The following is a 22,890-nucleotide window of genomic DNA, read 5'->3' on the forward strand; positions in this document are numbered from 1 at the left end:
ATTTGGACTAAATTAGTATCAAAATTCATAGTTAAAATCGAGTTCATAAAGTTCTTCTGCGACACATGTATCAAACATGTATCGCACATATATCTCACATGCATGTATATATAGATATACATGCGATACACATTTGATACAAATATGATACATATCTGATAAACAAGTGATACACACATATGATGCACATATTATTTTTTATTGTTCATATTTTATTTTTAATTTTTAATTCAAACCATCTCAAAACTATCATTCCAAAACTGAGATTCAACCTCCTTATGATGTACCCAACCTATTCTAATAACACCACTCAAAAGAAAGTAAAAACTTGAATTTTTTTGATACAAATAGCTAATTACCTAATATTAATAATATTTTATGAATTTACCTTACACTTTCGTGACGACGGACATAATATTTTCCTTAATAATATCACCAACTTCACAGCATTAGCATCTTCCAAACTTGTAACAGTAGCATATCGTATCATCTTCTTCATAGTTCCATACTCAACTGAAAACACTGAGTCATCATGTACAGGCTCATCAATTCATCTTCGAAATTCAAATTATTATGTCGTTCAAAATCCCTCTATAGATCAGCACAGCCTCCATATTCACCCAATTCAATTTTGCCAAACTTGTTGGGTAAAGATTCAAGCTTTATCCATAAGTCAAAATTAGAATCTTGGAATCAAAGATCGGTTAGGAGTTACAGTAGTAGTAGTAGTGAATCGGATAGTAGAGAAGCAATTAAATACGATGTGGTGATAGTTGGAGGTGGACCTGCTGGGTTATCAGCTGCTATTAGGCTCAAACAGTTGTGCCAACAAAAGGACGCTGATTTATCTGTGTGTGTTGTTGAGAAAGGAGCTGAATTGGGTACGTTAATTTATATTCTTATATTCCAAAGATGAAATTGTGGTTGTTAATTTGATTTCATTGGATTGGACAGGTGCTCATATCTTGTCAGGAAACGTATTTGAGCCCCGGGCTTTGGATGAACTCTTTCCCCGCTGGAAACAGGAAGAGGTACCCTACCCTTTAACAATCCTGAATTGAAAAAGTACCCCCTCCCCCCATAGAAATGCAGCCATCTACAGAACTTGAAAAGGCTCTATCCGGACATACATAGTTCATGTGATTATTTATGCATAGTCAATTCTTGAAATGATTTCACTGTCTTTGGCATTCAAACAACCACTAGTATAAGAAGTTGCAAATAACAATTTGGTCCTGTGTAGTGTGGCTTTACTTATATCATATGTAAACCCGGCTCCATTTCTGATTGCAGGCTCCTATTGATGTTCCTGTTACTTCTGATGATTTTTGGCTACTTTCCAAAAATCGTGCCTTTTCGCTTCCAAGCCCATTTCATAATAAAGGAAACTATGTCATAAGGTATCTACTTTGAACCATGGAATCAAGTGTGCATATTACTCCTTTGTCTCAAATTGCTAGTCTTGGTTTCTCGTTTATTTTTTAATTGGTGTTGGGTTCAGTCGGGGATTTTGAAGAAAAGATTCTTATATAGTGTCTTGCATTTTCTCAAAATGTTCCGTAAATATCATCCTAATTTATTGACTCCATATTAATCTTGATGCATGAATGGTATTTAAGCCAGTGATGTCAAAGGCGCGCTTAAACCCTGAAGCGAAGCTCAAAATATGTTGAGCGCTTCGCCTCGCTTTGTGGGCGCTTTGGTGAAGAAGTTGGATAGTTTGAACTTTTAAGAGAATAGTTGGTTCTTAAATTGGCCACAAGCCCCCAATCAACAACAACAACATATCCAGTATTATCCCACACCGTGGGGTCTGGGGAGGGTAGTGTGTACCTTAACCCTACCTTGTGAGGATAGAGAGGCTGTTTCCAATATACCCACGGCTCAGGAAAGCATAAGCACCACATTAATGAAAATATAAACAAGAAAGGACAGTACCAAAAGCCATATAAAAGCAGAATAAAAACCACAAGATAGTAAGGTAATCAACAATGAAAGAAAACAACGGTTAGTCATAAAAACCTACTACCAACAGAAAGCGTGACTGCGTGCCAATACTACTGTTATGAACACTCTAGACTACCTACTCTACTACCCTAATCCTCGACCTCCATACCTTCCTATCAAGGGTCATGTCCTCGGTCAACTGAAGTTGCGCCATATCTTGCCTAATCACCTCTCCCCACCTCTTCTTTGGCCTACCTGTACCTATCCGTAGGCCCTCCAATGTCAACCTCTCACACCTATCTCCTGGGCGTCTGTGCTCCTCTTCCTCACATGACCAAACCACCTAAGCCGCGCTTCCCGCATCTTGTCCTCAATAGGGGACACACCCACCTTGTCGTGAATAACCTCATTTCTGATCCTATCTAACATGGTGTGCCCGCACATCCATCTCAACATCCTCATCTCTGCTGCCTTTATCTTCTGGACATGAGCGATCTTGATTGGCCAACACTCAGCCCCATACAATATCGTTGGTCTGACCACCACTCTGTAGAACTTACGCTTAAGTTTCGGTTGCACCTTCTTGTCACACAAAACACCGGAAGCGAGTCTCCATTTCATTTATCCCGCCCCAGTACGATGTGTGACATCTTCATCAATCTCTCCACCCACCTGAATAATAGACCCAAGGTACTTAAAACTTCCTCTCCTAGGGATGACCTGCGAGTCCAGCCTCACTTCCCCTTTCCCTCCTTGAGTCTCGCCACTGAACTTATACTCCAAGTATTCTGTCTTGGTCCTGCTCAACTTGAAACCTTTAGATTCCAGGGTCTGCCTCCATACTTCTAATTGCGCGTTCACACCGTCTCGCGTCTCGTCAATCAATACAATATCATCTGCAAATAGCATGCACCACGGCACTTACCCTTGGATATGGCGCGTCAGTACGTCCATCGCCAGAGCAAACAAAAAAGGGCTGAGTGCCGACCCCTGATGCAACCCCATCATAATCGAAAAATGGTCCGAGTCCCCACCCACCGTCCTCACTCGGGTCTTTACTCCATCATACATATCCTTAATCAACGTAACGTAGGCAACATGTACACCTCTAGCCTCCAAACACCCCCACAAAACCTCCCTTTAGCCCTCAATCGACTAACTTTAAGACGTTTCTAGTCAAGTTTGAGATATGGAAATGTGTATGTACTGGATTGTGTGCTTTTTGAAAGCTGAAAAGGAGCAAAGTATTCCATGGGCGTGAATTTTGACCTACCAGTTAACTTGTTACCATCTTACACTCCTATGTTGTTTTACTAACCATGAAGCTTCAACTTATAGAGAATGATTGATGGGCTAAAGCACATTCATATATGCATTGAATTAGTGAGTGAACAATATTTGGAAGGGTAAGGAACTAGTCCAATAGTTAACTCGGTCCATTTTGGCCTTCACTAGCGCTTGATGGGTGTCCTTCTGTATGACATTTGTCATGCGAGCAGTGAAGCGATTTCAGTTGCCCTAGCAAATATGTAAGAATTAAAGCACTAGATGGGGATCCCCACTAACAGGTTTGTTTGTCCATACCCACTCTGATATCATCGTACAGACAGAAATGTGCATGGACAAATGACTTATTTGATGAGATGTGCATTTTGCTGATATAGTTATGACATTTCCAGACATTAAATCATAACAATCATGGTAATGCAGTTTGAGTCAGTTAGTTCGTTGGTTGGGGCAGAAAGCTGAAGAACTAGGAGTAGAAATATACCCTGGTTTTGCTGCTAGTGAGGTGCTAGTCTTGTCATTCTGGATTATTTCAATATTTCTGTTTTTTACTTGCTAAGGTAGAAAAGTTTCAGATTTTATTCAACGAACACAATGAAGTTACTGGTATCGCTACTAATGATATGGGAGTGGCTAAAGATGGTTCCAGAAAAGAGAACTACCAGCGTGGTGTTGCACTGAAGGGCAAGTTCTATTACTCAATTTTTTTGTTTTGTTGAAGTTACATTATATCCACAGTTACTGCGGTTTGTTTGATGACTGGTGAATGGAATTTAAATCTTCCTTTACTTTGATGTTAAGTGGTTAACTAGTCCCAAAATATAATTTGATGTGCAGTTTGTCTCTAGTCCATGGAAAAGTGAGTATAATTATCAAACGTTATTTGTGCCCTATAAAGATTCTTGAAAGAAAGTTAATCAAACATCTCAACAGTTAATCAAATGACTCAATACTTCCATGAAAAAACTCCAGCTCAGTTTACGTAGTCTTGAAGCTTCTAGTCAGTATTTATGGTGTTACGGGAATTCATTAGATACAAATGAAAACTTGAACTCCAGTTTAGTTAGTAACAGTTGGAATATGATGCTGTTCATATGGAGCTTTATGGATCAAAAAGGTTTTCGTATGAAGGACAAGCAAAATAAATGCTAATTGTATGCCTTTAGACCAGGATACCATTTGGCTCTTTTCCATACTTCCTAATTTGCTAAGGCCCATCTTCTATGATGGTGTGCAGGGCGTGTTACACTCCTAGCAGAAGGATGTAGAGGATCTTTATCAGATGTATGCAGAAAGTTTATTTTTTTGTCTTTATCATAAATGATTTTTGTGGTTTATACAGCAGTTTAAATTTTAGTACTGAGTTTGTTGACTCTTATGTTTCCTGACAGAAAGTAATCAAGAAGTACAACTTGAGAGAGAAAGGGCAGGGACAACATCAGACCTATGCTTTAGGAATTAAAGAGGTATTTTTCTTTTAATCTTTTTTCTTTTCTCCTTTTTGCTTCTTGATATGTAAGAGACAGAAGTATCTGTTTATTAGATTTGTCATTCTATCCAATTCCTGATTCAGCCTGAAAATCATAAAGCTCATAATAAGATCTGGTTAGTCTCCTGACCACTACAAAAAGGAACCGGGGGGGGGGGGGGTGTATGTAGAAAATGCAACTTCACCAACATGCAAATTTTAAACCAGAGATAAACTTCCCTTTGCAGGCGTTACTTCCCTACTTTTATTAGACCTGGTACGTATATCGATTATTAGGTGCTTAGAGATAAGTCCCATTTTGGACGGCAATCTAGAAGAAGGAATTAAGAACACCATGCTATTCGTGAGTTGGAAAACTCGCACATTTTGCATCAATTTTGCTTCTAACAAGTTAACCTATATATTTTCCTTACTTTTAGTAAAATCATTTTTTTCTTCAATTTCTCTTTTTTCTTGTGAATACTGTTGAACCCAGAAAAGAGACGCCCCACTTGTGGAATTTTCACTAGGTTTCTTGTTGTTGTTTGTCTGTTTGCAAGAGACAGAGAATGTTGAGCTTGCTGTGCTTTAGGCTTTCTTGGAGACATTAACTTCCTTTAGACGGATATCATGATTTACACGGAACTTCATTACTAAAATCCATTTTCATTAAGCACCTAAGAATGTAGCCTAATGGTCAATGAAGTGGGTGAAAATCATGGGAAACCAGGATGTAAATCCCAACAGAGACAAAAAACTTATGTGATATTTTCCTATCGGCCTAAGCCTCGGTGGGCAGAGTTACCCGGTACCTGTGCTGGTGGAAGGTAACAGGCAATCGATACAACAGTCGAGGTGGACAAGTTGGCCCCGAGATAACGTTATAAGAAAAGGAAAAAAAGAAATTCATTCCCATTAACAGTCATGGATAACCTGATATAGCAAGGTATCAATACAGCTATGTTACTAGTAATTGTTTTCTTCTCATCCTTTAAAAGAAATTTCCAGTTGCCAGCTCCCTGCATTGATTGGTTTTCGCAGTCTAGTTAGATATTTTCTCTATGCTTGTTCATTTAGGTTCTCATAAACTTATAAAGAGGGAGTTATTTCAAATATACATCACCCTGCATTTGAAACTTTAAATGGACTATGAACTTATATCAACTTAGTGGATTCCTGAACTTGTTTCTAGCTCAGGTCTGGGAGATTGATGTAGACAAACATCAGCCTGGTTCTGTGCTTCACACACTTGGTTGGCCTTTGGACCAGAAGACCTATGGAGGTTCCTTCTTGTACCATATGAAAGACAGACAGGTTGCGGTCGGCTTTGTGGTTGCTCTAAATTATCACAACCCTTTCTTGAATCCTTACGAGGAATATCAGGTAAATATGAGGATGCTATTGTTTATATAGTGTCCCCCTTGGTCCTCGCTCAAAGAACAAGTTATTTAAATTAGTTCAAGTTTCTTTTGCTTTAAGCATCTAGTTACCTACCTTTCATATCCTAATCTCAGAGGTTTAAATGTCATCCTGCTATTAGACCGCTTCTTGAGGGTGGAACTGTTCTCCAATATGGTGCTCGGTGTTTAAATGAAGGAGGTTATCAGGTGTGCTGGATAATACTTTTTCTTATTATTTTATGGATTTCACATCTTGCTTGTCATAGTTGTGGCACCCATTTTCAACAATGTGTTTCTGATTGTACTCAGAAGTCAGAACTGGTGCATTATGGACTTTGCCATATAATAATGTCCACATCTATGCTGTGGCTGACAAGGATGAGTGATGCCTAGCGTTGCCATTTTTCCTGAACTCAAATGTGCTTAGTAAATTTATTAAAGAACTTTGTGATTATCAGTTCAATATGAGAACACATTTGATAAATTGAATCAAATGCACATAGCTTTCTTCCCATATTATTCTGACATACCTGAGACATGTATTTGTAACTTATTCTTAGTCATACAAATACAAATAATTTGGTTAAATTTCAGTCTATTCCATATCCAGTTTTCCCTGGTGGAGCAATTATAGGATGCTCAGCTGGCTTCTTAAATGTACCAAAGATTAAGGGAACTCACACAGCTATGAAATCAGGTATTACCTATGGTTCTTGTACTTAGTTTTAACCTGGCTAATCAGAATTCGGAATAGCTTATTAATTGAAAATTTATGTTATTCTACTGCAAAATTCACGGTGTTCAGTAATTTTAAAATTGTTGCTTGGCAGAATTAATAGTTTAAGCTATTTGAGTGCAAGATTCAGGGAGGCAGCTAATGATCTAAAACTTATGAGCATGAAAGACTTTTGAAACTTATGATCTAAAACAATCATAGATATTTGTGTGGCCATAAATCATCTCATTAAGAGTAAAAGGAGAAGTTTAAAGTTACATTGTTTCCAAATTTAAAAATAGGTCATTCTTTTAGAAACGGATTAAAAAAGGGGAAAACATTTATTCTTTTTGAAATGGAGGGAGTAGTCCTTATAATTCGAAAGTTTATTTCATCAAGCATGAGTCATTTCTTGTGTTTGTGTTTATGAACCGGTAAGTTTTCTAGTGGTGAGTAGTGAAACGTCTGAATTGATACAACAATAATAACAACTACGTCTAAATTTTTAAACTAGTTCAAAAAATGTCTGACTTGGTGATTACTTTAACTTATTGACTATGAACAAGCTCTTCTTTTGAATGGTGTACCCAGTTTTGTTGGAGGGGGTTTTGTATTCTTCTTAGAGAATAATTTCCACTATCTCTCTCTCTTTTTCTTTCCCCCTTTTTGTTTCATCTTTTTCTACTAATCCATGACTATGCAAACTTGAAAACTTACAAGTGTCATATTTTGTAAAAATCGAATTAAGAATTTGGGCCTACATTTCCCTTATTGGAGTGCTTTTCTTATTTTTTTTTTGGGGTGGGGGGGTGGGGGTGGGGTGGGGTGGGGGAGGTGTACCATTCTACCTTCATTATTGATTAGAACTGCTTGTACTATTCTCTTTTCTGTTACTAGTCGCTTTAACAGTTAATAGCATACCAAAAAGGAAAAAAAGAGAAACCAGTTTAGATTTCGTTTCTAATTGGCTAAGGCCATTCTCCTTGGACAAAAACTTTGTAATGCCTGCTTGGTTAAGAATTACATATTTCCGAGTATTTGATTCTCCAAAATTGTAAGTCTTCAACATATAGGGCTTCACGGCTTCATAGCTAACGATGCATCTGAAAACTCTTTATCGTACTCCTATGAGTACGGGACAAGATATTAAGCATGGGATTTTCCCTACTTTTTTTTTTCTGCTTATCCTCAAGAAAGTAAATGATGCACCTATTAACTTCAAATTGTCTGACAGGAATGCTAGCGGCAGAATCTGTATTCAGCACGCTCCAAGAAGGTTTGAAGATGGACTATTTTTGGGACAATTTACGAAGTTCATGGATATGGGAAGAACTATATACTGCAAGGAACTATCGTCCTGTGAGTGTTCTGTTTTGAAAACCTTTGAGCATATTTGGTAGGTAATCATCACATTGCATCATCTCAAAAGTATAGTACTTTTTGAGAATAGTGCATAATGTTTTGCTGGAAGGGAGCACCTCTATGCTTTTCCTGATTTTGGTGAGACAAATGGCTCTGGCAACCAACTTTTTGTTGCCTCTTATATATTGAATTCAGCTACTATTTTTTCAGTTAGATTAGCTACAGGACGTTTGTTAATATTACCCGTTTAATCTTCTTTCTTTATTAACTTCTCTGCTGCAGGCATTTGAGTATGGGCTCTATCCTGGTTTGGCTATAAGTGCCATAGAGCAGTAAGATTCTGCCTTTTGCTTAGGGTGTGTTTGATATGAAGAATTTCCAGAAAATTAGTCATTTTCTGGCTACTAAATACCAAAATATATTTTCCTTGAAAAAATATTTTTCATTAATAGGGGAAAAGCGATTTTCTTTGCTTATCTTTTTCTCCTAAAGTCCGTTTGAAATAGTTTCTAAATTTTAGAAATGTTGGATAGTGAGACAAAATTCTTTTGGTGTTTTTCCTTACCAAACATACTCTTAGTCACAACGTCTTTTCAACACTCATGGTTTTTTATTTAATACCAACTTCTAGACCTGTATGATAAATGGATCAGCTTATATTTGGCAGTTACATACTCAAGGGAAGATCTCCAGTCACTCTGAAGCATGGGAAACCTGATTATGAAGCTACAAGTGTAAGGAATTCTTTTATCGTGATACCAGATGCTTTATTTTGCTTGGTAAAGCATATATATTATTTAGCTCTGGTTGTGGACTGGGAAGGACATCTTAAAGTGGTATCCTCCACAAACTTTAAATAATCATATTATACAAGTTGTTATGTCATGTGAGCTCCGACAATTGTACAAAAGCATAAAAACGTTTCACTTGAGTCAATGTTCTTTTTTCCCTCCAAGAGTCCTCCTGTAGCATCTTTTAGAATTTCTCTAGACTGCACAGTACCACAGACCATGCCCCTTTAATTGCTCTTTTTTTAGCTTTCCAGCAGATCCTGCATGGATTTAGCATTACCCAACATGAACTTCATCAGCAAAATGAAATTCAGATATTGTTTTCCTTTCTTTTGGGGCAATTCTATATGTTTTTTTGAAGTGATTCTTCATCCTTTTGAAGACACTGGAGCACAATTATGAAGCTTAGTGGTAGGGCCTTTCTTTGATTTGCTTATTGTGCAAGGAGTGCACTCTGGTTGACTTGTCATTGATTTCTGTTTTTTATGAAATTTGATGGCACTGAGGGTTAAAAGAGTAATGCCTATTAATGTCACAGTGAAGTTAGAAACTGAAGCATTGGTAATGCTACGAGGACTCATTTGCGAATGAGCATATTCTTGTTCATGCAGAGTAGTAGTTTTTAGCCGTTTAGATGGAAAAATGAAAAGCATTGGTGTGGTTTTCTGGGGTTTGGTCGCCTGAGAATTCCGCACCTGCTGGTGGTGTTACTTTTCGTAAAAGATAAATCACCGGAGAAGAGGTGATGCAAAAACAGCCTGAAATTCACCGGAAAAAAGGCACGGTGACTGTCCCGGACTCGCTGGTTACTGCACAGCGGGGATTTCTCACTAGTTGCTCTGATACCATGTGAGAAAGCATGGGAAAAAATATATTATTACTATACGTCAAGTGTTTTACAACAACCCAATTTATATTCAATGTTTACATATACCTAAAGCCTTCTATACCAATGTGGGACACTATACATGAACTAATTCTAACAAAGCCAATTCTGAAATCTTCCATGTCCATTTGTATCACAATATCTAGCTCAGAATAAGTGTGCTCTTTTTGAAGGAAGTTGATTATGTTCTGAAATTGCAGCGTATAGCTCGCAAATCAAGTGTTTGGCTACCGAAATTACATGAATTGTCCTTATCTGCAGGAAGCACAATTATTCTCACCAATTGAGTACCCGAAGCCAGATGGTGCTGTATCTTTTGATGTACCGACCTCTCTATACAGGTAAAATGTCTGTCACGAACATTTTCTGATACCTTAGTGAGCCGGTAGGTGATTAATTTGTTCGTTCTCCCGCAAATTGTATTATAGCTATATTTCCCCTATATGAAAATGAATTTGTAGCTACTAAATCGAAAAGTTTGGTCAAAGACGCTGCAATATGATGAAGATTTTTTCTATTGGTGCATACTTTCCCAGAACAAAGAATTTCTAGAGAGTTGATCAGGAACTAATCTAGCCAATTGAAATCTTATCAAGTCTTGTCATCATGTGAGAACTCTGGATTAAGGTTTGTGAAGACAGGTTAATTTTTTTTAAATAGAAGTTACATCGCGGTTGAACATATCACCATTACCATGCCAAATAAATTACTTATACATGTGCGGTAAGACTCATTTGGTTAAAGCACTAATTCGACACGTAATGTATCAGGGCTAAAGAAGTTCCCATGCATTGTCTTCTTTCTGTATGCTGCAAGGACTAAAAGATCTTTCCTTTTAGCCCCTCCTGTCTTGGTGGACAGATCTTCTTTCATAATAAACTGCTGGTTTTTCTTTCTAATTGCCTTCCTGTAGGAGCAACACAAATCATGATCATGACCAACCATCTCATCTTCTTCTGAAAGATCCTACAGTTCCAGAAAATGTCAACTTGCCCAAGTATGCTGGACCTGAGGCACGATATTGTCCTGCACGAGTTTATGAGTAATATTCTCATCTAGATAATATTTTTTTCCATTTCCTTCTCATGTGGGGCGCATTTTTTTAATTATCCTCTTCAAAATGATAGGTACATACCGGATGAGACGGGTGACTTAAAGTTACAGATCAATGCTCAAAACTGCTTGCACTGCAAGGTAAAATGCTGTCTTGTCTCCCTGGTCCAATCTTCCAGCACTAAGTTAAAGCTTTTACATGTTAAAGCCATGACATATGTTTCAAATCCCGGTGTAGACATCTCTAAGCTGCAATAATATCCATAAAACATACTGTGTGCATCGCAAGCTGCAAGGGTTCTTGCTGACAGTTCTATGGCAATTCAACGACTCTACTGTTCACTCGCTTAGTTTTTATGCTTATAGGCTACTTGATGACACTTCATATTGGCATCCAGGTTAACAGTATTAAGTCTGTATTATTTCAGGCCTGCAGTATTAAAGATCCGAGACAGAATATTGAATGGACAGTTCCAGAAGGTGGAGGCGGCCCTGGTTACACAATCATGTAGATGACTTTCATCCCTCATGAACTACTAAAATGGATTCTCCGATAACCCTTTAAGATGAATAGAAAAGTTCGAAAGTGAAATTTTTCGCACTCATATACTTCATCTTGGGTAATAGACATTGCTGGATTGTAAATAAATTCAAGAAAGAGGAAATCAAGAATAAGGTTGTTGCAAAAACATTTTTAATTTGGATGGTGAGAACCATCTTGATCTTTCCTTGAACTTTTGCCTATTTTGTGGGTACGGAGGTAAATTATAATCAACGAATGAACAATCTTCACACTTTGTGGTTTTGACGAGTGAATTTTGGCCCTGTATGGGAGTAAAAGCAAATGTTAATAAGTGGTTCGGAGATAATATTTTGATTTGAAAATAAAAAAACAATGACATTTAGAAATTTTAGTACCACAAATGGCATCTTTGCCTAAATGTCTTTTCTTTTTTGAAGGGGGAATGGGTTCGGAAAAATCGAAATATGGGGTCAATGTATGTGGCTCTTGCAAAGTATCTGGGCAATTTGTGAATGACAAGCTAAAGAGCTTGAAAATGCAATTATCTCTAGTTAGGACAACAAACAGAAGTTACTTGGGAGCTTGTAGTAGCATTAGGCAATTGAGTTACAGAATATGCTCCTACTATCTGAGCTGGACTATGGTTCTAAAGATGTGAAGATAAGAAAAAGCAGATTCAACATATATTATATATACATAAAAATTTTTTTTTTTTTTACCTATCTACGCATTGTAATTTCTAACTAAGGCGTGTTAATTGACTCTCGATGGACAAGACTAGCTCCGCCCCTGAGGGCTCGTAATTTAGTTTAGGGTTGAAAAGGATAGGAGTCACCTACACTTTTTGAGTTGACCACCGGTGGTGCTTCGTGTTTGTCAATGTGTATTGTGCTTGATCATAGTTCGCTAGCGTTTGGACATAGAATTGATTGAAACTTGAAAAAAGCGTTTTTGAAATTTTGTTGAAAAATAATTTTTGAAAATATTGAAGTTGTGTTTGGACATGTATTTTATTTGAAAAAAATTTGAAGTTTTGTAAATGAGAAATTTTCACTCAGGATGAAATTCAAAAATAGCCAGATTTACAAGTGGTAATTGAACAATAGCCACAATTTCAAAAGTAATCGAAATTTAACCACTTTTCATGTAAAGATAAATCTGAACGAAAACACTGTTCAAAATCCGAAAAATATTCCAGCATAATATACCGGAGTTCAAATTTTTTACATGTGAACTTCCAGCATAATATACTGGTCCAACATAATATGCTGGAAGTTCATACACAAGTGCTCCAATCTCCAGTATATTATGCTGTCACTTTCCGTGTGCTGGAGTTTCAGCATAATATGCTGGAAGTTCATACACAGGTGCACCAATCTCCAGTATATTATGCTGGAACTTTCCGTGTTGCAGCAAAATAGTGGCTATTTTTCAATGACTTTGCAAACGCTAGCTATTTTTCAATTAACAGTCCGAAAACCGGCTAGCCCGTGCTATTTTTACCAAATATTGCCTTAAACCAGTTTTTGGGTACTTGAAATGTTTTGATTTTTCCCTCCAAAACATATTCACATTCCATAAACAAATAATGTTTTCAATTTTTTTTTGAAAAAATAAAAGTCAAAATCTATGGCCAAACGGACGCTCTTGTCCTTTAGATATTTGGTAATTTATGAACCAATTGGTAAAATATTCAAATGTTCAAGGTCCACTGAGATTCATCAGGTACTCACGATATAGTGTTATATATTTATGGTAATATATATTGTTCCTGGATTTGTGTTCTTGCTGTATTTTATATTTTAAGATCAAGTAAAGGATTTTGCTTATTATTTTTCAATATATAGTGTCTGGTAGAGGGTGTGAAGATCGCTAGAAAACTTTGGTATCTAATATGGTAAGAGGAGCTGTTTACCCTAAAACGGTACAGTTGAATTTGTTCGTGGTTTATAGACAAGTGAATTAATTTGATCCAAAAGATAACGAAATAACTGGTGAGATATAAAATACTTAGCCTTAGAATGTAGATGAAATGACAGAGCTGATGAGTCCAGGAACTGGATTTTTGGGTACAACAATAATGAGATCAAAAGCGAGAGAATAAAATTATATTAAAATGCTGTATAGAGTATAGTGTAAGTTAGCCAGAAAATTCATGTCCCTTATAATGATAACTGAGCTTTCTATTTATAGCTATGTCTAGGGAAGGAATCCTAGGATCATGCCCTTCTTTAATGTCAATTATGAGGGCCATTGATGAAGATGTAACGTTAGACATAAATGCCAAATTCCTTGTAACGTGCCATCATCCTTAATGCTGCAAAATATTTTGTATTAATGTTACCGGACGCAAAGTATTTACTACTCCTTTTATGATCTTTATTCCTTCCGGTGACAAGCGGAATAGCTTTGTTCAGTGGCCATCTCCATCTTGTGTTCCACATGTCCTTCCTTTAAGCGGCCACGTGTCATGCCATATTTTTTCCTATACAGATAGTTCCTCTGCTTTCCGATTACATTACTTTGTGTTACCGGGATGTTGGTAGAAACACTCTTTTGGCGGAAATTACTATAATTCCTTTTGAAGGCCACTAACGGTTGATTAGACGTCTGTCTCTCCGCATTTAATGCTCCGAACACGTGTCTTCCCATGATTTAGCTCGCCTTTTGCCGATTATCGAGGTAATCTTAGCCAAGGATTTAGCCGCCAAATTTTTTACTTATACGTATCAACTTCCCCCCTTGCATTCCAACTTCTTTCATCTCATTTCGCCTACTTAGTCTTCATCTTCTTCAAACAAAAACCCTTTCTCTTTTTCGATGGATTCCTCCTCAAAATGTACTGGTTCTTCGAAAGGCAAAAACAAAACAGATGACTTTGTCGCTCCAACCGTAGATTCCATCATACCAAAAAGACTCAATACCGCAAAGGATTTTGAGGAGAAATTCCCTTCTGCTAACCCTCGTACATGGGCTGTTAGCAGGTACCCTTCTTCCATTCGTCCTTCCAGAATTCCCGTTATGAAGGAAGATTGCCGTTGCCATGAATTGGATATCATCGCTCCCGATCTATCGGAGCGAGTGAACCTTCCCAAGGAAGGTTTTACATACTTTTACACGTATCCCTTTACTTTGGATGCTTTTTCTTTGAGCGGGAGAGCTTGATTCCGTGATTGCTGAATTTTGCCTTCGCTACCAAGTGTACTTGGCATAGCTAAGCCCTTCAGTATGGAGGACGGTTGCCTGCCTTCGACGCATGTGTCAGGAAACTGGGGAAGAGCTATCATTAGCTCGTATGATGAACCTTTACTCCCCAAGATTTTTCGGGGAGGTATGATAAACCTCTGCAAACGTAGCCACCATGATCTGTTGACTAGCATGGATGATGACAACGACCGTGGGTGGACGGAACGGTACGTTGCAACTGCCACTAATAACATCATTCCGTCAATGACATCATCCCTTCCGAGAGCTTGGAATCGTACTCGTAAGATTTTTTTAAAATATATTTTCTCTTACTTAATATTCTCTCATGGATGTATTGATCCTTCAACCTTCGTATGTTACAATGACTCGATGGATCCCACCGGTGGTAGAAGGCTTGGGCCGGTGGGTTCAGAAGATCTTAGATGTTACGACGCCCGAGACTCGTTTATGGAAAGAACTGACCCTTAAGTACGGGTGGATGACCAAAAATTACGGTAATTTGAACTTAACTCGCTTCCATATTTCTCTGCTTTGCATATTGATTGAACTCTTCTGACTTGTTTATGAAATTAAGTTTACCTGCGGGCTCTGTTACTGTCCCCGAGGAGGACGTTTTGGCTGACCCTACTACTGTAGTGAGGCTGCTTCAGGAAGCACTTACTCGAACAGGCATCTCCGGGCCTGCTTCGTGCACAAACGTTTCTTCACAGAGTCCCCGGCTAGAGAACAAGCAACCAAAGAGAAGACGTTCCTCTACGACCGGCGAAAATAATAAGCGGGTGAAGACTGCTGTCCCCGAGCTATCTCCGGTGACGATGATGCCTAGTCCTCCTTTCGGGCCGGTCATAGACACTGTGATGATTGATGATGATGAAGAAGCTAGTGATGAGGGAGCTTCTCTTCATTGGAGGCGACAATCCTTATCATCTCAACAGGATGCTCAACCTGCTGAGACATTCATACCAACCGAGGATGATGTCTTGGCACTTTGGGGAGAATTTGATTTGGTAGATAATGCCAACTCCCATTTTCGGGCCCCAATTGTTGTGCCTGGTACTGTGAGCAGAGTACCGAGTCCTTGCCGTCTTCGGTTGGCGAGCACCCAACATCCAGTGCTGCTTTTGACGTAGCTGTTTCTCATTCTTCTACCCCATCAGCTTCATCACCACCTTCTCCAACACCAGTAACTGCTACATTACTTCTATATTCATCCACTCTTCCACCAGCAATATCATCTCCATCGTCCGCACCTGACCATAAAGAAGGTATCCCTCCTCCACAGTCCCTAGTTCATGGGAATTTGGGGCGAAATTATGCTGCCCCATCTGAAGATCCTCAGAAAAGGAGGAATGTTACTCTTTCGGTCTCTATCGAGTACAATCTTCTTTCCCGGCCAGTGGAGCTTGCTAACTATCTGAAGCCTTTGGTTTCAGAGAAGGATTGGGAAAGGATTCAAACACTCTCGGGAGAGTGTTTGTTGAACAATGCTATGCATAATGCCGCACCGCTACGTTTCTTTCTTCCTCTGTTATTTCCCCTGCTTTTGAATGAATGTATTTTGAGTTTTACCTCTTCTTGTTTTACAGACCAACTTTCATGCTTCTGAAGGCCTTCAAAGGTTGATTCGTGAGAAGGAAGGACTTACTTCTGAACAGGATCAGCTTTTCTTAGAACGGGACCAAACCATTCTCCGTCTCTCAGAACTGGAAACGAGAGCCACGAAGGCTGATGTTTTGGAAGCTCGTTTACAGCAAAGTGAGCAAGAAGTGATAACCCTCAGCCAAGAAGTTGGCCCGCTGACGGTTAGATTTGATGAAGCCAAGGCTAAATGGGTTGTGATGACCCAAAATGTCATCTTTAAATTTAGTAAGTAATTCTGTGTTCTAAGGCCTCGAAAATCACTATTTATCATTCCTCGACTTGCATGCGCAATCCATATAATTTTTTGAAAAGTTTTGTGTGAAAAATGGATTAAAATGTGATATAGAGCTTTAAAACTCAATCGAGTTGACTTTGGTCAACATTTTGAGCAAACGGACTTGGATCAGTGTTTTGACAATTCCGGTAGGTCCGTATCGTGATTTGGGACTTGAGCGTATGCCTGGAATCGAATTCTGAGGTCCCTAACTCGAGATATGGAATTTTGATGAAAAATTAAAAGTTTAAAAGCTTAATGATTTTTAAGAATTTACTGATGTTGGATTTATTGACACCTGGTCCATATTTTGTTCCGAAGCCCGGTATAGGTCCACTATAATATTTATGACTTGTCTGCCGAAATTGGTGAGAAACGGAGTTGATTTGACGTGATTCGAATGTTCGGTTGTGAAAATATAAGTTTTAAAGTTTTCTTGAAAATTTCATTCGATTTGGTGTTTAATTCATAGTTTTAGGTGTTATTTTGGCGATTTGATCGCGCAACAAGTTCGTATGATATTTTAGGACTTGTGTGCATGTTTGGTTTGGAGCCCCGAGGGCTCAGGTGAGTTTCATATAAGCTACGAGTGTTTTGAAACTTTTGAAAAAATCTGGTATTTCTAGTTCTGGTTTCCTTAATCGCGATCGCGAAGGCTTGTTGAGCACGAATGAAAATTTGTACTATGCGATCGCATAGTATTGTACGCGATCGCACAGTTGGAAAAGCTAAGGCACTGTGAACGCTAGGGCCAAGCTGCGATCGCGTAGAAGGAATGAGGCAGAAGCTGAATCACTGAAATTGTGCTACGCGATCGCATAAGCCTGTACGCGATTGCGTAAGGTTGAGAAAATATTCTTTGCGATCGCATGGCCATTTACTCGATCGCGTAGAGTTAAACAAACATGGGAAAAAGTTGTTCTACGTGATCGCAGACGAATTTCCGCGATCGCGATGAGTAAAAATTCGAGAAACAAAACTTAAGTTCTAGAAAATGGGATTCGTCCCATTTTCAACCATTTTCCATTTTTGAGCTCGGGTAAGGCGATTCTTGGGCAATTTTTACGGGAAAATATTGGGGTAAGTGTTCCTTATCCAATATTGATTAAATTTCATGATTCCATGCTCATTTATATCATGAATCCGTGAAAGTTTGGGAGAAAAATCAGATTTTTATAAAATCTTCCAAAAATAAAAATTTAAGATTTGAAGGTCCATTTGACATCGGAATTTGATTTTTTTTGTATGATTGGACTCGTCTCAGAATGGGTGTTCGGATTTCGTAAGTTTTTCCGAGATTTGAGACGAGGACCCCACTGTCAATTTTTAAAGTGAATTTCGGATTTTATCCGGAAAGTTAGTAAATTCATATGGAATTAATTCCTATGATTTGTATTGAGTATATCAAATTATTTGTGAATAGATTTGACGCTTTTAGAGAAAAATTCAAAAGGAAAAGCCGTGGTCGAATAATTGATTAAAATTGCAAAGCGAGGTAAGTGTCGTGGTTAACCTTGACTTGAGGGAATAGAACCCTTAAATTATTTGTTATATGAAATGCATGTGAACGACGTATAGGCGAGGTGACGAGTGTCTATACATCATCAAATTAATTATTTGCATAATTATTTGAAAATCCTAAATTTGTTTTAATACACGAATTAATTGTTATGATACTTGTTTCTCTCGTATTCTTTGTCAAATATTAATTCTTGAATTCCTGCAATAATTGCTACATGCTGATTTGATTTATGTGCATTAATTGTTACTTGACCTTTAGCATATTAAATAGTAAACTGCCTATTTTTTCCCTAATTACCATAATAAATTGCTATTTGTCATTGTTTGTTTCATAATTAAATCATAATTACTGTATGCTTGTTGTCATAAATTTTTTATATTAATTGTTGCATTTATTCGGGCAATTTCTTCTATAAGAATTGGTAAATGGATATATTGGAGGAGCGGGTTGCACGCCGCAACATAATTGATTGAATTGAATATATTAGGGGATCGGGTTGCACACCACAACGGACTTATTAAAAGTCCATATTGGGGGATCGGGTTGCACGCCGCAACAGACTTATTTAAAAGTCCATATTGGGGGGATCGGGTTATTCGCCGCAACAGACTTATTTAAAAGTCTATATATACTTGATTAAAATAAATATATGAGAGGATTGACAATGAATATGTTGTGGGAGTAGGTTGCACGCTGCAACGGAAATTGATTGAAATAATAATTGGTTATGACTGCTGAGTTGGCTTCAACTATTAGAAATGAGTTACCTGATTTAATACTATTATTGTGGTTATTACTATTATTGCGTACATGTTAATGTAAGTGACCTGCCTTAGCCTCGTCGCTACTTCGTCGAGGTTAGGCTCGACACTTATAGGTGCATGGGGTCGGTTGTACTGATATTGTACTCTACACTTCTTGTACAGATTTCGGAGTTGGTCCCAGCGGAGTACCATAGAATTGCTCGAATTTCAACTACCAGAGGAGACTTGAGGTATAACTGCACGGCGTTCGCAGTTCTGAAGTCCCCGTCTACTTTACTTTAGCTGTGTGTTTATTTTCAGACAACTTTATTTTATCTAGACCTTTATTTGTATTATTCTGGGATGGTATTTAGACACCGTTATTTTTATGGATTATTCACTACATTTCATACTTTACTTCCGCATTTGTTTCTTTGTTATTAATAAATTTAAAAATTGTTTTAACATGGATAATATTATTTTAACGTTGGCTTGCCTAACAAGTGAAATGTTAGGCGCCATCACGGTCCGAAGGTGAGAATTTCGGGTCGTGACAGTTGGTATCAGAGCGCTAGGTTACATAGGTCTCATGAGTCATGAGCAAGCTTAGTAGAGTCTGAAGGATCGGTATGGAGATGTCTGTACTTATCTCTCAGAGGCTATAAAGTTTAGGAACAATATCACTTCTTTCTTATTCTATCGTGCAATTTTATTCTATCATCGATGATTGAACCATTCTACTCTTATTCTCTCACAGATGGTGAGAATACGTAATACATTTACTGATGGACAGGGACTAGAGCCCCCGGTGGCAACTATGGCCAGGGGTAGATATCGAGGCCGAGGTCGTGCTAGAGGCCGAGGCAGAGACAGAGACAGAGGTAGAGCTCAATTTAGATCTCGGGCAGCTGCACCTGTTGTAGAACCTCGGGTGGATCTTCAGGCGAGGTTCCAGTTTAGAATGTACCAGTCAGACCAGTTCAGGTTCCGAAAGGATTCATAGCTACTCTAGTACTTCAGGACCCTCTAGTCCGTTTGGTGAGTCTTATGGAGGGTGTGGCCCAAAATCGTACATTTCCAGTGGCACCGGCCGTCTCACAGGCTGGGGGAGGATCACAAACTCCCACTACTCCCGCTCCGGAGCAGATGGCTCCCCAGAATTAGGCTCCAGTAGCCCCGCCAGTTGGGATAGTTTAGCTAGTTGTTGCGGCACAGACTGGTGATAGGCCCGCCATGTCTTTTGAGGCCTTATTGAGACTGGATAAGTTCACTAAGATCTTTCCAGTTCACTTCAGTGGTACACCTTCTGAGGACCCACATGATTATCATGACCGCTGCCATGGGGTGCTACGGAACATGGGTATAGTTGAGACCAATGGGGTTGATTTTGCTGTATTTCAGATAACGGGTTTCGCCAAGAGGTGGTGGAGAGATTATACATTGACCAGACCAGTCGGATCGCCTGCACTTACTTGGGAGCAGTTCTTTCAACTATTTCTGAAGAAGTTCCTTCCTATCACACTGAGATAGGATTACCGCTAGCAATTTGAGCGTCTACAGCAGGGAAGTATGACTGTTACTCAGTATGAGTTCTGTTTTGTGGATTTGGCCCTGTCATGCTCTCCTTTTACTACCTACTGAGGGAGAGAGAGTGAGGAGATTTATTGAGGGACTCACTTACCCTATCAGTCTTCAGGTGGCCAAGGAAATCGGAGGCGAGATTTCTTTTCAGGCAACTACTAATATCACGGGGATGATCGAGATGGTTCTTGCACAGGAGAGAGGGCAGAGGTCTGATAAGAGGCCTCGTCAGTTCAGTAATTTTAGTGGTGCCTCGCCTGGAGGCAGGGGTAATTTTGGTAGGGGTTATCCTCCCAGACCATTTCATTCAGCACTTCATGCATCTCCCGGTGCTTCAGGGAGTCACGATCCTATTATGCCCTACTCTGGGCAGCCAACACTTATTGCACATTCAGCTCCTATCAGTGCACCACCACTGTAGAGTCACTACAACGGTTATCCGGCCCATTCGGGCCAGCTTCAGCTTTAGCAGCCATGACATCAGGATGGGTGTTATGAGTGCGGGAACATTGGTCACATCAGGAGGTATTGCCCTAGGTTGGTGAGTAATAGATCTTGGCAGGATTCTCGTGCCGTCATACCGGCACTGGTTGCTTCACCGCCTGCTCATCTAGATAGAGGTAGAGGTCAGGCCATTAGAGGTAGAGGTCAGACCGTTAGAGGTGGAGGCCAGCCAGCTAGAAGCCATCCTAGGGACGCAATTCAGAATGGTAGGGCTCACCCCCGATTTTATGCTTTTCCAGCTAGGCCTGAGGCCGAGTCATCTGATGCTGTGATCACAGGTATTATTTCAGTTTTCCATAGAGATGCTTCAGTTCTATTTGATCCAGAATATACTTATTCCTATGTGTCCTCCTATTTTGCTTCATATTTGGTTGTGCCTTGTGATTCTCTGAGTGCATATATGTGTGTATCTACACCGGTGGGAGACTCTGTTATAGTAGATAATGTCTATCGTTCGTGTGTGGTTACTATTGATAGTCTTAAGACTAGTGTGGATCTTCTATTTCTTGATATGGTAGATTTTGATGTCATCTTGGGTATGGATTGGCTGTCACCTTATCATGCTATATTGGATTGCCATGCCACGACAGTGACCCTAGCCATGCCAAGGTTACCTCAGTTAGAGTGGAAAGGAACTTCTGGCCATTCTGCCAGCAAGGTTATTTCTTATATGAAAGCTCAGTGTATGGTCGAGAAAGGGTGTCTAGCGTATTTGGCTTATATTCGCGATCCCAGCATGGATGTTCCTTCTATGGACTCAGTACCAGTGGTGCATGAATTTCCAGAAATATTTTCTGCAGATTTGCCGGGAATGCCACCCAATAGAGATATTGACTTCTGTATTGATTTTGCTCCGGGCACTCAGCCCATTTCTATCCCACCATACCGTATGGCCCCGCCGGAGTTGAAAAAATTGAATGAGGAGTTACAAGACTTTCTTGATCAGGGATTCATTAGACCTAGTGTCTCGCCCTGGGGTGCACCAATACTATTTGTAAAGAAGAAATATGGCTCTATGCTGATGTGTATAGATTATCGACAGTTGAACAAGGCCACTATCAAAAACAAATATCCGTTGCCAAGAATTAATGACTTATTTGATCAGCTTCAGGGTGCCAAGGTATTTTCGAAGATTGATTTGAAAGTCTGGTTACCATCAGTTGAAGATTAGGGCATCTGATGTCCCTAAAATAACTTTCCGAACTCGGTATGGGCATTGCGAATTCCTAGTGATGTCATTTAGATTGACAAATGCCCCTGCAGCATTTATGGATTTGATGAATCAGGTGTTCAAGACCTATTTGGATTCTTTTATGGTTGTATTTATTGATGATATCTTGATTTACTCCAGCAGTCGAGAGGAGCATGAGCAGCATCTTCAGAGTGTGCTTCATACTTTGAAGAATAATCAGTTATATGCCAAATTTTCAAAATGTGAGTTTTGGTTAGACACAGTTGCCTTTTTGGGGCATGTTGTATCGGCAAAAGGCATAAAGGTGGATCCTAAGAAGATAGAGGATGTTCAGAATTGGCCTAGACCTACTTCAGTTACAGAGATGCGTAGTTTCCTGGGTTTAGCAGGTTACTATAGTCGGTTCGTGGAAGGGTTTTCATCTATAGCAAGCCCATTGACCAGACTGACCCAGAAAGCTGTCCCATTCATATGGTCAGACGAGTATGAGTTGAGCTTTCAAAAGCTTAAGACCTCTTTGACTACGACGCCAGTGTTGGTATTACCCACAGGTTCAGGATCGTATACGGTATATTGTGACGCATCTCACATTGGGCTTGGTATAGTATTAATGCAAGATGGAAGGGTGATTGCATATGCGTCGCGACAGTTGAAAGTTCACAAGAAGAATTATCCTGTTCATGACTTAGAATTGGCAACCATTGTTCAGGCACTAAAGATTTTGAGGCATTATCTCTACGGTGTCTCGTGTGAGGTATTTACTGATCATCGTAGCCTTCAGTATCTGTTCAAAC

General features: G+C 39.1%; 1 protein-coding gene across 2 annotated transcripts; it reads left to right on the top strand.

Moving 5' to 3' along the window:
- Window positions 1-441: 441 nt before the first annotated feature.
- Window positions 442-11,643, top strand: LOC104099251 (electron transfer flavoprotein-ubiquinone oxidoreductase, mitochondrial). Of its 2 annotated transcripts, XM_009606184.4 has the most exons (17): window positions 442-881; window positions 955-1,031; window positions 1,294-1,400; window positions 3,658-3,739; window positions 3,810-3,918; window positions 4,472-4,518; window positions 4,626-4,700; window positions 5,900-6,085; window positions 6,217-6,309; window positions 6,697-6,799; window positions 8,052-8,176; window positions 8,462-8,511; window positions 8,847-8,913; window positions 10,118-10,197; window positions 10,770-10,898; window positions 10,984-11,050; window positions 11,338-11,643. In XM_009606184.4, the coding sequence occupies exons 1-17, from the start codon at window positions 533-535 to the stop codon at window positions 11,419-11,421; spliced, it is 1,830 nt and encodes a 609-aa protein (XP_009604479.1). In that variant the 5' UTR covers window positions 442-532; the 3' UTR covers window positions 11,422-11,643. The 2 variants fall into 2 exon arrangements, with proteins under 2 accessions (XP_009604479.1, XP_070033279.1); XM_070177178.1 differs by lacking the exons at window positions 442-881; window positions 955-1,031; window positions 1,294-1,400 and adding an exon at window positions 3,403-3,515.
- The last annotated feature ends 11,247 nt before the right edge of the window (window positions 11,644-22,890 follow it).

The sequence above is a fragment of the Nicotiana tomentosiformis genome, chromosome 6 (genome assembly GCF_000390325.3).
Source record: "Nicotiana tomentosiformis chromosome 6, ASM39032v3, whole genome shotgun sequence".
NCBI lineage: Eukaryota > Viridiplantae > Streptophyta > Magnoliopsida > Solanales > Solanaceae > Nicotiana > Nicotiana tomentosiformis.